We start from the raw sequence: 13,745 nt of genomic DNA on the forward strand, positions 1-13,745 counted from the left end.
AATTAGTACGAAACATTCACATTGTTTAAGTTACTCAGGTCATGTTAGTTTAGGCCGTAGAGGAAAGGCTTTTCCTAAAATAGTCATATACACTGAGAGTGCCTGAGATAAGCCATCATAAATTCTCTTTTGTCAGAGATTATTGTCGACAGTACTGTGTTTAGCTTGAAATAATGAAGGAGAAATAATGAGAGAATAAAGGAATGTGGAAAAAAACAACTGTTGTGAAATGTTAATGATGCGTCCTTGGGTTTGTGTTTGTTTCTCGTATGCTGCGATGAGCTCTTCAGAGCAGGTTACATCCCTTCAGAACAGAGACTTACGTGACTCGTCTGTAATTGAAAGTGAATTTAATCTGCCGTAAATAGAGGCAGTCTCTTCCAAGTACATCTGAAAGCTTTACGATTGTAGATTTAACGAATCGTATGACTTTTGAAGGTTATTTTTGTCTCGAAGCGACTATTGCAGCCAGCTAGAAAACAGAATTTTGTGATTCTATACCTCACATTTCGTTTAACGTTCGTTGGTTATTTTGACGTCTTCTCACATTAGCAGCCTCTCCCGCAAGAGAAAAGAAACATTACATGTTAGATTTAATAAAGAATCTTTTATTTAGTAGTTAGTTTTCGAGTTTTCACATTAAATTGATCCGTTGGTGCGTAGGAAATGGAACACTGAGTTCATTTACATGCACAAACTGTATGTAAACTCATAAAACGGTTTATTTTTGTCAACCATTGTTTCATGTAAACGCCCTTACTTGTTTTCTGTGTGCGCATGTCTGACACCATAGTAGTTAAAGTCGCCAATGACATTAGCAGTAAAATAACACATAAGAGTCCATTCTTGAATCATCCAGTTGATTTAGAAATGGCAAAATGAAAAAAAAACATTGTTGCATTTGCAGGTACTTGGGATGTGAGAAAGTCTCAAAGTTCCATGTAAACGCAGTTTTTTTTTTTTCGCAAACAAGTGAAAACAGATTTAGTTTACGAGCTGATTTTTGATAGATATTTGTTTATTTAGTTGTAACGCTCTTGGTAACAACAAGCAGTTTGACCAAATATGGTTTCCAGCTATTTAAAGAAACTGTTAGCATTAGTTAGCATCTTCAGCTTTCCAACCTGATCTCACAGACAAACATAACTATTGCAACCTGAACTATGTTGTTGCAAACATTTATAGATTTAAAAACGACTTTATGTTTGAAAATTACGAATATGAGGCCCCACACTTAACCCCTCAGCTCAACCTACTGTAACTTCACTGGACTGAAACCACTCAACTTAACTTCAAAACCATTCAAATGGATCTATGTGCTTTACAGGAAAAACTAAAACTAAACTAAAGATCTAAAAACTATTCCTATCAATTAGGCAACTTGTAAAATAGTTGCAATGAGATTGTGTTGGGTTTTCACTCACTCATGGGATCAGCTTTAAACAAAGGCGTGTCATTTTCACCTTAGGGGTCATTATCTTTCACTGTGCTGTGACATGATGGTTATCCGAGAATAAAATGGGGTATATATAAATATCAATATTTAGATTTTTTTGCACCCTCAGATTCCAGAGGTTTAAATAGTTGTATATCGGCAAAATATTGTCCGATCCCAACATCCTATACATCAATAGAAAGCTTATTTATCCAGCTAATGATGTATACATCTCAATTAAAAAAAATTGACTCATAAGACTGGTATTGTCGTCCAGTGTCATATATATTGTGCATGATCAGTTATCTGACCTCAAATCATTTCATGTAACAGGTTTTCCTGCATATAGTAACTATTCAGTATTCTAATCATCATGAATTAATGATTACTTCAACGAATCGAGTACACTTAAGTGTCGAACTTTTTAAAGCAACAGAAGTTTCATTTAGAGGATTTAAAACGGTTGTTTTGGCATAGCAGCAGTTCTTAATCCTGGTCCTCACGGCCCCTCCCCGAATATTTTGCATCTCTCTCTTGTTTAACATACCTGATTTAAATCACCAACTCGTTAGAATAGAGCTCAATGAATGAACTGTGTTTCGATTGACGTGCTCCCTAAACAGTGTTCACTGCTCTCCACTCCCTGCACGCGGGAAATCGGCTGAAGTTAACTTAAGAACACAACTTTGTGCTACACGACTGCCTGCAGTGTTGTCACAGAGACAAAACTTACTACAGAAGTTTGAAGGGTTATTTAACTGTAATCTTGAGATTTGCGTAGTCCTTTGTGCCCTTTGAATGGAACACATACCAGTATCTGGTGATGTTCACTTTGCAGGGCTCTTACGGATGTATTGAACAAACCTCCGAAGTTGTAAGAGAACTATAAAAGATATGCAGATCGGGGGTCGCTAGGACCAGGATTGAAAACCGCTGCTTTTGAGAATTGAAGTTAAAGCTACAATCCGCAATAATTTGGGGGGAAAATACATCATTGTTCGAAATGATTTGCCGTATCTTACCTTGATTCACAACGGTAAGCTTATAATAATGATTTGTAATTTGTGCTGTCGTGTCGTCCCATGTAGGAAATGTGAATTTGGGGGACTACCTCTTTGCATGATTACATGACGTCTGTAAACACAATGTCAGGTATCACGGAGACAAAGAACCCAAGCACAGACAGAGGTGTTGGAAAACAAAGACTTTTATACGTAACACAAAGCAAAACCCACGAGGGGGTAAAACAACAATGAACAAGGTATAATAATAACAGACTCGACAGGACACAATAAACTGACTGGACTCAATAAAACAATACTTGACATTCACTAAAACTGTCTCAACTTGACTTGAGTAGAAAGGTAATTTTGACTGGCTACGATGACGACGCAACGTCATAGACACAGGTACTGTATGAACCAGCACAAGACTATTAAATTTGGAGATTAAATAGGGGACAAAATCAGGGGAGGGGACAGGTGTAGGGCATAAAAACATTGCATCATCAATAATGAGGAAACGAGAGGGCGGGGACAGAGACGAGACCGAGAGAGCACGCCAAAACAAACAGTGCAGTGACTCTCTCAACACTAAACACATGGGTCCTGCCACAACCCTGACACAAGTCTTAAAAACAAGGAAGCAGGGTCGTGACACACAAAGGATAGGAACTGGCTAGTTTATCATGTGTTTGTTCATTCTTATAAAAGTTGCTTAGAATCATCATTCTCTAGAATTTTACACACAATTTAATAGAACCTTCAGAACCAATTTTGCTCCTGATTCATAAAACTGATACTCCGTTCATCATGAACAAATGAGTTTATTGCAACTTCTCTGTCTGTAACTCTACAACGCCTTTTAGAAAGTGTTCCCTCTGGGATCGGTTCGCAGTAAAGGCATACTTAACTTCATCCTCATTTCCACTTCATAATAGACAATATCACATGACAGTCAAAACTGTTCATCCGTCCAATTACAGTGCTTGGTTTAGTTCTGGTACAGTATTTTACTTAATGAAGCCACATTACTGAATTTTTCCAACTTCATCAGTATTGCTGTGAAAACAGACACGCTTTGACAAGTTTTCAACCGAGGGACCTTTCTCTGACAGTCTGGGGAATATCATTTTTGCCTAGTAATTACTACAACAGCTGTTGAAATGTATTTACATGCCATTAAGATGGCTTCCGTCGGAAGTGAGAGAGAGAGCGCATGGCACAACGTCTCCTCTCCTGGTTCCCGTCCCACTGCGCCTGCACTCCACAGTCAGGGATGTCAATGTGCAGTGACCATGTAACAAAGTGCTGGTATCCAGGGGGGTGTGAAGAACGTCCAAAGTCGTGTCGTCCCTGAAAGCAGGAGGAAACATTTGTGTAGAACCACTTGCCACCTTTTGCTCATTGTCAGTGCTGACAGCCTTGTTAAGGAACGTCTGGTAAAAATAGGTGCGCCAACTTTTGCTATCTTTGTGTTTGAGTTATGAATTACATACCTGCCAGCAGGGGATCCCTCTGTTGATTATAGATTGTGAAGTAAAATTATGAAGTACATATGCGCTTTTCAATTTCTCTGATTTCTCAATTTCAGGTCTCTGAATGCTGTAATAATCATACAGTGTGTCAAACATTCACTTGACAAATGAAATATAAATCATGACAACTCACTTTATGAAATTTCCTTTGCACGCAATAGCAAAAAAAATCTCACTTCCATATAGGCCATTGTTGTTTTAAAAAAAGAAATCCTGATCTTTTTGTGTCTTTTTATAGGGGTCATGTTATGTTCATAAATGAAGACATGATTCTGGGCTATAATATGTGTTCATGTTTGATTGTTATAAAGACGCCTTTTTTTGACATGTTATAACATTATTGCAGCATCTGTCTTCGACCTCGGTTTAGTTTAGTTTCTATATGATTCTCCTCCTTCCGAAACGCTTAGAGTTGGCTGCTCTTCATCTTCTCTAAAGCAGTTTAACAAGGTTTTGCCCCGCCCCCTCCTTATATTTGTTCCTGGGGGCAGGTTTTATGTAAATTTAGGGGTTTGTGATCTCAAATCTGGGAAATCTGGGAAAAAGTTAATTCTAATCAATATCTACTCAATAAATAAAAAATAAAACTAAATTTGAATTGTAAAATAAATAGAATGTATAATAATAACAATTATTATTATTATTTGCTTTGTGATTTCAGGGCAAGATCATTCCACTGATAACTCCCATTGCTGTTATTAAGAATATTATAATAATGATAACGATACACTATATTTAATTATAAAGTTTTTAAAGCTGTTGCAAAAGAATTGTTCTTCCTTTAATATACTTAACAAAAAAGTACAAATTAAAATAAAATAAAAAGTTGTATTACCATTTTTTAATAAAAATGTCCAATGTCCTAAAAATAGGCTTCAGTTTTTTATATGCAAAATCTTTTAAAGTTGCTATAAAATATGACCTGGACATGTATTTATGACATTCAGCCAATTACATTTCAATTATATTCTTCACAATCACATTCGTGTTTCTGTATAGTTGCTGGCCCTTGATGTGCCAATAAGTCCTCAAACGTGCCAAGATAAGCACATTTCGTGTAATCAATTATTCCATTTTCCTCCCGTTTATGGACAGAGAACCAAAGATTGTCCTTTAAGTTTCTTTTTGTTCTGGTGTAATTATATGATGACCTTCCATGTCACGTTCATAAGCCGCTGAATGCAGCTCAAGGTCTCTGTGTCAAGAGGCAGGGAGATAGTCAAGATGTAGCCCCTTTATTGCTTCGCTGTGTTAAATGTCAAGAAGCAGTCGCAAAACCCATTATGTTCCCCATGCTGCATTAATGTGTGTCTTTTAATGAGCACATAAATTCATACATTAGCATGTGCCAAGGGGAACGTTCTCAAACAGGTGACGTATGCTTTCAGACTCTAGATGGCGATCTTTCTGCCAGCGTCTGTAAAACAGGCTTGTTTGAATGGGATACACTATTTTTGGATGGATGCGATGGTAGGGGCTTTGGTTACTCGGCAGGGGGCTTGTCTAGGAGCTTTGCATTTGTTCATTGGGTAAATGAGAAAGTGGCTGTTTAGACAACTATGCAGCTGTTATTGTGAAGCCATGTGGTTCCTGCCTGTTCCCGTGGAAAAATGTCGTATTCAGGGCTGAAGAACAGTTTTCCTTACTATAAATATAGTATATATAAGATATAGATACATATGTGTACATAATACACTCACCTAATGGATTATTAGGAACACCTGTTCAATTTCTCATTAATGCAATTATGGTGGTGGTGTAATGGTGTGGGGGATGTTTTCTTGGCACACTTTAGGCCCCTTAGTGCCAATTGGGCATTGTTTAAATGCCACGGCCTACCTGAGCATTGTTTCTGACCATGTCCATCCCTTTATGTCCACCATGTACCCATCCTCTGAAGCCTACTTCCAGCAGGATAATGCACCATGTCACAAAGCTCGAATCATTTCAAATTGGTTTCTTGAACATGACAATGAGTTCACTGTACTTAAATGGCCCCCACAGTCACCAGATCTCAACCCAATAGAGCATCTTTGGGATGTGGTGGAACGGGAGCTTCGTGCATCCAACAAATCTCCATCAAATGCAAGATTCTATCCTATCAATATGGGCCAAGATTTCTAAAGAATGCTTTCAGCACCTTGTTGAATCAATGCCACGTAGAATTTAAGGCAGTTCTGAAGGCGAAAGGGGGTCAAACACAGTATTAGTATGGTGTTCCTAATAATCCTTTAGGTGACAGTATATAGAAGCATGCATATATAGTATCTCACAGAAGTGAGTACACCCCTCACAATTTTGTAAATGTTTTCTTATATCTTTTCATGTGACAACATTGTAATGACACTTTGCCGCTGGCAACAAAAGTGAGTACACCCCTCAGTGAAAATGTCCAAATTGGGCCCAAAGTGTCAATGTTTGGTTTGGTCCCATTATTTTCCAGTAAATTCCATTTATTACTGCTTTAACCCTCTTGGGCATGGAGATCATGAGAGCTTCAAAGGTTGCTACTGGAGTGCTCTTCCTCTCCTCCACAACGATATCACACAGCTAACCTGTCCTGTTCAACCGCTGTATGGTCTTGACAACCGTGCTGCAGCTCACTTTCAGTCTCATTCCAAACTTCTTATAGCCTTGGTCATCTTTATGTAGAGCATAAATTCTTTTTTCAAATCCTAAGAGAGTTCTTTGCCATGAGGTGCCATTTTGAACTTCCAGTGTGAGAGAGTGAGAGCGAAGATACAAAATTTAACACAGCTTCTCCCCGTTCACACCTGAGACCTTGTAACACTAAAGAATCACATGACACCGGGGAGGGAAAATGCCCAATTGGGCCCAATTTGGAAATTTTCACTTAGGTCTGTACTTTTGTCGCCATCGGTTTAGTTGCACACGTGGCTGTGTGTTGAGTTATTTTGAGGGGCAGTAAATGTACACTGTTAAACAAGCTGTATAACAAAGCTGATATGATAAAATATTTACAAAAATGTGAGGGCTGTACTCACTTCTGTGAGATAATGTTTATGCAGTATTCAACGTCTGAACAATTAAAGGAACTCCTAAACTCTTAAAAGAAATGTTTGTCTTCTATGTTTTTGTATGATATAAAATTACTAATGATTTGTAATGTTGATAACCAATTCAGGAGCGTATAATTACCCAAAGTTCCTTTCAAAATATTTGTTCTTTATCTAATCTCTTTCATTCTTTGAATGTGTGATCAAAAGATCTTTGATAATTGGGTAATATCTGCACAGATGAAAGGCATTTGAAGATTAATACAATTTATTATTCTGTCACATGGTACTCTTTAACAAAAACCGTCTTATTTAAAGATTCCTATTTACAATGATATATTCAATATTGATAGCCTATACCAATTATGAGTATGTAAACCATTCAATAAAAATGATGAAAAATCACAATCTCCATCTTGTGTGACATGTAATAGATAAACAAGAAGATGCAATGCCTTATATGGGGTAAACACAGGAACTTTCTCAAAGAAAACAGCACAATTATAACACTATTATATTTGCTGGATTCTGAGTTATGTGTAAATGTATTGTTGATCCTCTTATAGTAGTCCCATCGAGCAAGATGTGAAAAGTCAATAGAGTCAAAACACCCTAGCAACCACATACTGTAGCAACTCCTTGTCACCACCCAAAACACAGACTTTAAAGTGATAGTTCACCCAAAAATCTAAATTTGTTCATCATTTACTAACCCTCCAAAAGTTTTGCTCTTAGTTTGGCTCCACGCCAAAGTTTGCTCTTATCAGTGTCATCATAATTTAGTTTATGCCTATAAGTTATAGTGATGTTAAACCCACCCTTAATCTAAATCTGATTAAAATATGTTATTAAAAATATTTCGCTTCAGCAAGTTTGTATTTCCGTCAAAAAATAACTTTAGTCACGATTTAATGCTGAATTGGTAGAGCAACAGCATGAATAGGAATTGTCGACCAATCATGATGCAGTGGGAGAAGACTCGATCCAGTGTTGACCAATCCCAATGCAATAGGAGCAGACTTTCTCTGGTTCAAACCTTGCCCCTGGATCTCGCGTCCTGCAATGAAGGGGATGCCAGAGAGAACGAGACCTTTTTTGAGCGAATCACCTGAGCAAACATATCATGTGACTGTTTTATAGTTCAATTTCAATGTACATCCAGACAATGCTGGACAGATCTGTAGGCATATATGTGACAGTGGATTTTGTACCAGTGCTTTGTAATATTTTAAAAAGAAACAAACATTTCTAAAGAATCCTTGTTTTTGTTGCATGATTGGCTGTGAAGTTCCTGCTCCTCATAGCAGCTGTGATCTTTTCCAGGAACTTTCTCTCCCAAGTTCCCCGCTCTCGGCAAAAATGTGATACCATCGACTGTCTACTCTTGATGTGTCGCTCCGAATCACTCAGATCCGAGGAGCGGTTTCTGTTTAGCTTTACAAGCTCCAAGAACAAATAGGAAAGTGCTATCCACTCCATCCAAAACACTTTTCCACCCTGAGTTCATCTTATGGATGCATTGATATATCCTCAAGAGAAACCACGGGGGGCTGCAACGCCGCGTGATGATGGAAGGAAGAAACCGTTTCATAGCTCATGCAGCATTTGTCTTTAGACAGAGAACAAATACAGACAAGCAGAGAACAACCGGATGATAAGTAACTCTGATAGTCTCAGCTGCCTGGTTTTGTTTGTGTTTTCAACGAGGCCTATAGCTGTCGAAACGTAACTGTGTGTGACAGTGACGTTTTGTTCGCACGGGGTTAACATCAATGGAGTACATTTGTTACATTTACTATTTAAAATAGGCAAATACAATGTGTTTTGTTAAAATGTATTTATTCTTTTTAATGTTATGCTGGGTTATAATTATGCCAGGTTCAACCCTCAGGGCCCACTGTGATGACCTAAACTAGCGTAAAAAAATATATTTAATAGCTTTAAAATATTATTTTCAATAAAAGTCGGCCGATCTTCCCTATTCGATTTGTATAATTAAGTTCCTGGATCGATGCGGACTCTATCCTCGTGAGATTTTCAAGTCTCGCGAGAGTTGTTCAGGATCGAAGGGTTTATTCACAGTTCTGCGATGTCATACGCTGTCTGCGCAGCCTGCGCATGCTTCAAGAAATTGGGACGTGGGCTTACATCAGCCCCTCCAATTAACATAGGGCTGTCAGAACAGTAAATCAATGGGAGAGATTCATTTTGAGTGATAGTTAAACGTCATGGTCCGCTGCTGAATTATGCCTTCATAAAGGTAAAAGGATTGAAAGTTTGATTTCATTTTCATTTGGCACTATGCTTTATAGAGCATAAACAAAACATATATATAATTTCTATAATAATCCACTTTTTTTATTTTGCTTTTTATTTTTATTTGCTTGACACAACAATGAACAGGAATAGTCAAAGGCATCGAAAAATAATGATTAACCCCCCCAAAAGGAAAAGGAAATAGATAAATAATAATAATTCATAAAATAATAATAAGAAAACATTAAAATTAAATTAAATAATAATAATACAGATACATAAATTAAAATAGTACAAATAAATAAATTGAATACATAAAGGTTTTGACAATTCACTATGATACACTGACAGACCTTACTAAGATAACATGATTCATTTTTTAAACAATCATATTGCTGACGTCTTAAATTGTACACATCGAATTGTTTAATGTGTTCAAATGTTCATGATTAAAAAAGTCATTTCTGACATCTAATTCAGTGTGCATATAAAACTTCTCATTTCTGTAGTGCTGTCAAAACAAATATCAGTGGAAATCCTACAAGCCTGCATGCTTTTGTCTAAATCGCTTTCTGCTGACATTTACGGTACATATTTTCTTTTTAACTGAGTACTTAAATACACATGTAAAGCTTTTCAGAACGTGTTTCATTCAATATGTTTATGCTTCCGCTGACTCCATCACGTACAGCATAATTTCTGAGCATGTGTTGTGCATGAATAGAGAAACATTATGGCCAGTGATAAATAACACAGATAACATCAGCCTTTACTGTAGAGTGGGATCCTCTTCACCATTTCTGAGCCCTGATGTGCCTTGTGTAAACTCATATGTCTTTATGCATTGCATTTACTATTAAAAGTAAGAAAGATGAAGTCACTTCAAAGCATTTATTAATCTTAATAGGTCACCTCGTCACCTCACTTGAGCATCTTGGACTGAAAGCTTCTTTGTTTATGACCATGAATGTGTTTTTCATCAGTCAGCTTTTAACTAGGGTGAAGTGCAAGATGATGCTCAAATTGAATATGAACTAAATTATTATTTTTGCTGGTTTAGAGATGTAGTTTTTTGTTTGTACAGCACATCCTCAGACATGTTTGAATGTACTCAAATAATGATATATATACATATAGCTGTCATGTCAAGTTTAATATTTTTGGTTAGCAGTTTAGTTTGTTTTACCGGAGTTAAACCAATAATAGTGAATAGTGTTTCTTACCTGTCACCTAATCATTGTCGTGCGTGAACATTTTGACTTAATATTTGGTGTTAAATTTGCAGCTCCAGAAACATGACAAAGAAGGTGAGGATGTTCCTTCTAAATGGAGATCAGAAGAGGAGATGACCAAAGAGGCGTCAGAATTACGAGGCCTCTTCAATGAACCTCTTTAGGTAATAATATGATTATTTCAAGTTTCATTGACTACAGTTCTATATATGCTCAGATTCATTTTTAACAATTTTCATAACTTTTTGTTATTTAACCAGGAGTTGCTCATTCAGATGGAAGACGACAACTAGTTGTGATTCAAATTAAAACTTACGTTCATTTCTGTACTTCAGTGGATAAATAATCATTTTTTTCTTTCAAAAATGTCTCTAAGCTGTTTTACAGGTTCATGGGTTTAATAAACTTAAATACCACAAATAGACTATTCGGAGGAATCATTCAAAAGCTCTAAGAACTTAAAGGGATATTTCACCCAACACTTGTCATCATTTACTCACCCTTTATAAATATCTCTGTTTTGCTGAACACAAACAAAGATATTTGAAAGAATATTTGGTCAGTAACCAAACAGATCCCATCCTCTATTCTATTTACTGCCATAGTATAATAAATACGACGAGATCTATTTGTTTACTGACATTCTTCTAAATATCTTCATTTGTGTTCATCAGGACAAATATCTTCATACATGTTTGGAACAATCTGAGGATGACTAAATGAGATTTCATTTTTGGGTGAACTATATCTTTAATAATAAAAAAGAAAGTACAAAAGAAAAACTAAGCAACAAGATCGTTTTTTTATAAAACTGTCACACGAGTGGGATTGTCTTATCTCAGATCAGTTTATACCAGGTTCTGTGCTTGAAATGAAACAGTAAAGGTAAACCAAAAAAAAAGAACTGCTTTCCAATCCAAATCCTTTCACTGATCTTCTTACACCTAATGAAATGCTCGAGGCTTGACACAGATTTAGGCTCAGATGCCTGGAGAGCCAGAAACTCCCTTTAATGAAATCCGTTTACCTAAATATTGAAAAATGAAACGGCAAACTAGAACTTTCGTTGATAGAGTATCAATGAGGATAAACAGAGATGTTGCGTTTGCCCCAAATAAGCCTTTATTGTTGAAGTGAGGTGTTAGTTACCCCGCCTGTGGTCCCAGCGCTGGAGACTATTATGACTTTTATCATTTTATCAATGTGGAAATAAAACTGTGTAGACTGGCTCCTTACTCATCTGGAAAAGGAAATACAATTCTGACAGGGTAATGTCTACCGGCTCACAGCCTTTCAGAGTAATCAAGTTGTTAAAAGGCCCATGAATTTTAAACAATATTCATTATGCGCATGGGACTTCTTTAAGGAAATGTGTGTAGCCGTTTGAGAGGGTGAGAAATCTATCACAACTAGCAAAACAGGGAGACAAATTCACCCAGTTGAACACGTTCATATTCGCTGATGTAATACTTAGAGTTTCACTAAGCTTCTTCCTGTTCTATATTGAACCCCATTGACTTCCATTGTATTGACACGAAACACACTTGAGCCATTTCTCAAAATAGCGTCTTTTGTGTTCCACAGAACAAAAGAGTCGTACAGATTTAGAACAATGAGGGTGAACAAATGACATCTTTTTTATTTTGGGCTGAACTATCCCTTTAATGTTTGCTAAAAGCAGGGAACAAGATATTCTTCATACATATTACCTTTTCCTTAAGGCATACTATTAATAGACACTTGAATTAATTTAAGTGCCACAGATGTTATATAAAATTCATGTCTAGAATTGCATTTCTGACTATTAGTTTTTCTGGCTCTGAAGTGTATTTAAAGTACATCTCTTATTAAGATGTGGTTCTAAATGCTCTTGTAGCTCACAGCAGATAATTGTCAAAATGTTGTGACTGTCACAATATGCACAGACACAGAGGTTAGGATCCATTTTCAGTTTAATTAAAGGGGGGTAATCCAAGGCACAATCCAAAATCACGTTGAGGTTAAACACAGATATTCAGTCCAAACAATACAAAAACTGGGAACAGAGAACTGGGTTACAAACAAATAGCAGCTCTACAAAAAACCTTTGAGTGTTTAAACTCAAAGGAGTGTCTTCTAGGCACTTTACAGCAGATTTGACCAGGAGGGTGATGGAGTGGAGGCGGAACAGAGTAAGGGTTGTTGGGGCAGCACAATGGAATGGCACAGGAGGCAGAAGTGGAGAGATAGGAGGATTGCTCAGGAGCGGACTCTTGGTTTTAACTTGGCTCAGCAGCGGACTCTTGGACTTAACTTTGTGGATAGAAGCAACTTCTGAAGAGACTGAGGAACAGAGAGTAGACCAAACACACCAGGAAGCACAGTGGGAAGAGGACATACCTTAGATGCCTCTGGGACCGGACTTGGGTCCATCAGAGTGGCAGTCATGATGACCAGAGGTTCTTGGGTGGCATCCATCTTGGCAGTGGGCTCAGGAGAGGCGACCATCTTGAGCGCAGGCTCTGGACTGGTCTCCACCAACATCGGGCTTGCCACCCTCAGTGTGGGGCATACAGGTCCCTCCTCCACAACAACCACTGTGAAGGGAGACCCAACGCACATTAATGTGTAGTCTTTCAATTCTACGAGCGACCCTTCGAGGACCATGGCGGGTCAGGTGAGTTTTGAGTGGGTTATTTAGTCCATAAAGGTAATAGTCTTTAAAGTGAAATCTGGGTAATGTACATGGTGGGAAAGGTCTAGAAAAGTTTCTGGTGTGGTCCTGGATGGTGCGGTTACCTTGGCTTAGGAGGATGAGTCAAACTGCTGGATGCATATTGGGTTTGGTATTCTGTTATGATATGCACAGACACAGAGGTTAAGATCTATGTGCAGTTTAATTGAAGGGGTAATCTAGGGCACAATTCTGCAATACTGATTAATGAGTCCAAAGGCTTATGGGAAATTTCGTAAGAATTGGCAGTCCAGGTGTTGGAAGGAGTGCCCTCTCGTGGAGCACAAGGGCACTCTGGCTGGTGACCGTGACAATGACATCGTTCATCTCAGTTTCCACTTTCTAAGAAACAAGACAGTGCAGGGTTATATAAGGTCTTGCTGTTTCATTTCCAACATCATTTTTGTTATTCGTTGATGTCAACATGTGAAGATGTTCTGTTCATGTTGAATTGGCATTGATAATCAAAGGAAAGAGATGTGAACCGAACATGTTGTTTGAGAAGTTAAACGCATGTTTTGAGACATTAAAGGATCTTTTCGCTTCACTACAAGAG

The 13,745-nt window shown here is 37.5% G+C and overlaps 1 protein-coding gene across 5 annotated transcripts in view; it reads left to right on the forward strand.

Annotated features, from left to right (window-relative positions):
- Positions 1-13,745, forward strand: part of fhit (fragile histidine triad diadenosine triphosphatase) — a 272,439-nt gene that overhangs the window by 244,078 nt on the left and 14,616 nt on the right. For 4 of the 5 annotated variants that reach the window (XM_056735294.1, XM_056735299.1, XM_056735296.1 and 1 more), the window contains 2 exons: positions 10,530-10,640; positions 10,737-10,900. In XM_056735294.1, coding sequence (XP_056591272.1) covers positions 10,530-10,640 — 111 coding nt within the window. In that variant the 3' untranslated portion in view covers positions 10,737-10,900. Of the gene's footprint in view, positions 1-10,529; positions 10,641-10,736; positions 10,901-13,745 lie in introns of those variants that run through there. The other variant, XR_008905024.1, reaches the window with a different exon arrangement.

Source organism: Triplophysa dalaica, chromosome 21, assembly GCF_015846415.1.
Source record: "Triplophysa dalaica isolate WHDGS20190420 chromosome 21, ASM1584641v1, whole genome shotgun sequence".
NCBI lineage: Eukaryota > Metazoa > Chordata > Actinopteri > Cypriniformes > Nemacheilidae > Triplophysa > Triplophysa dalaica.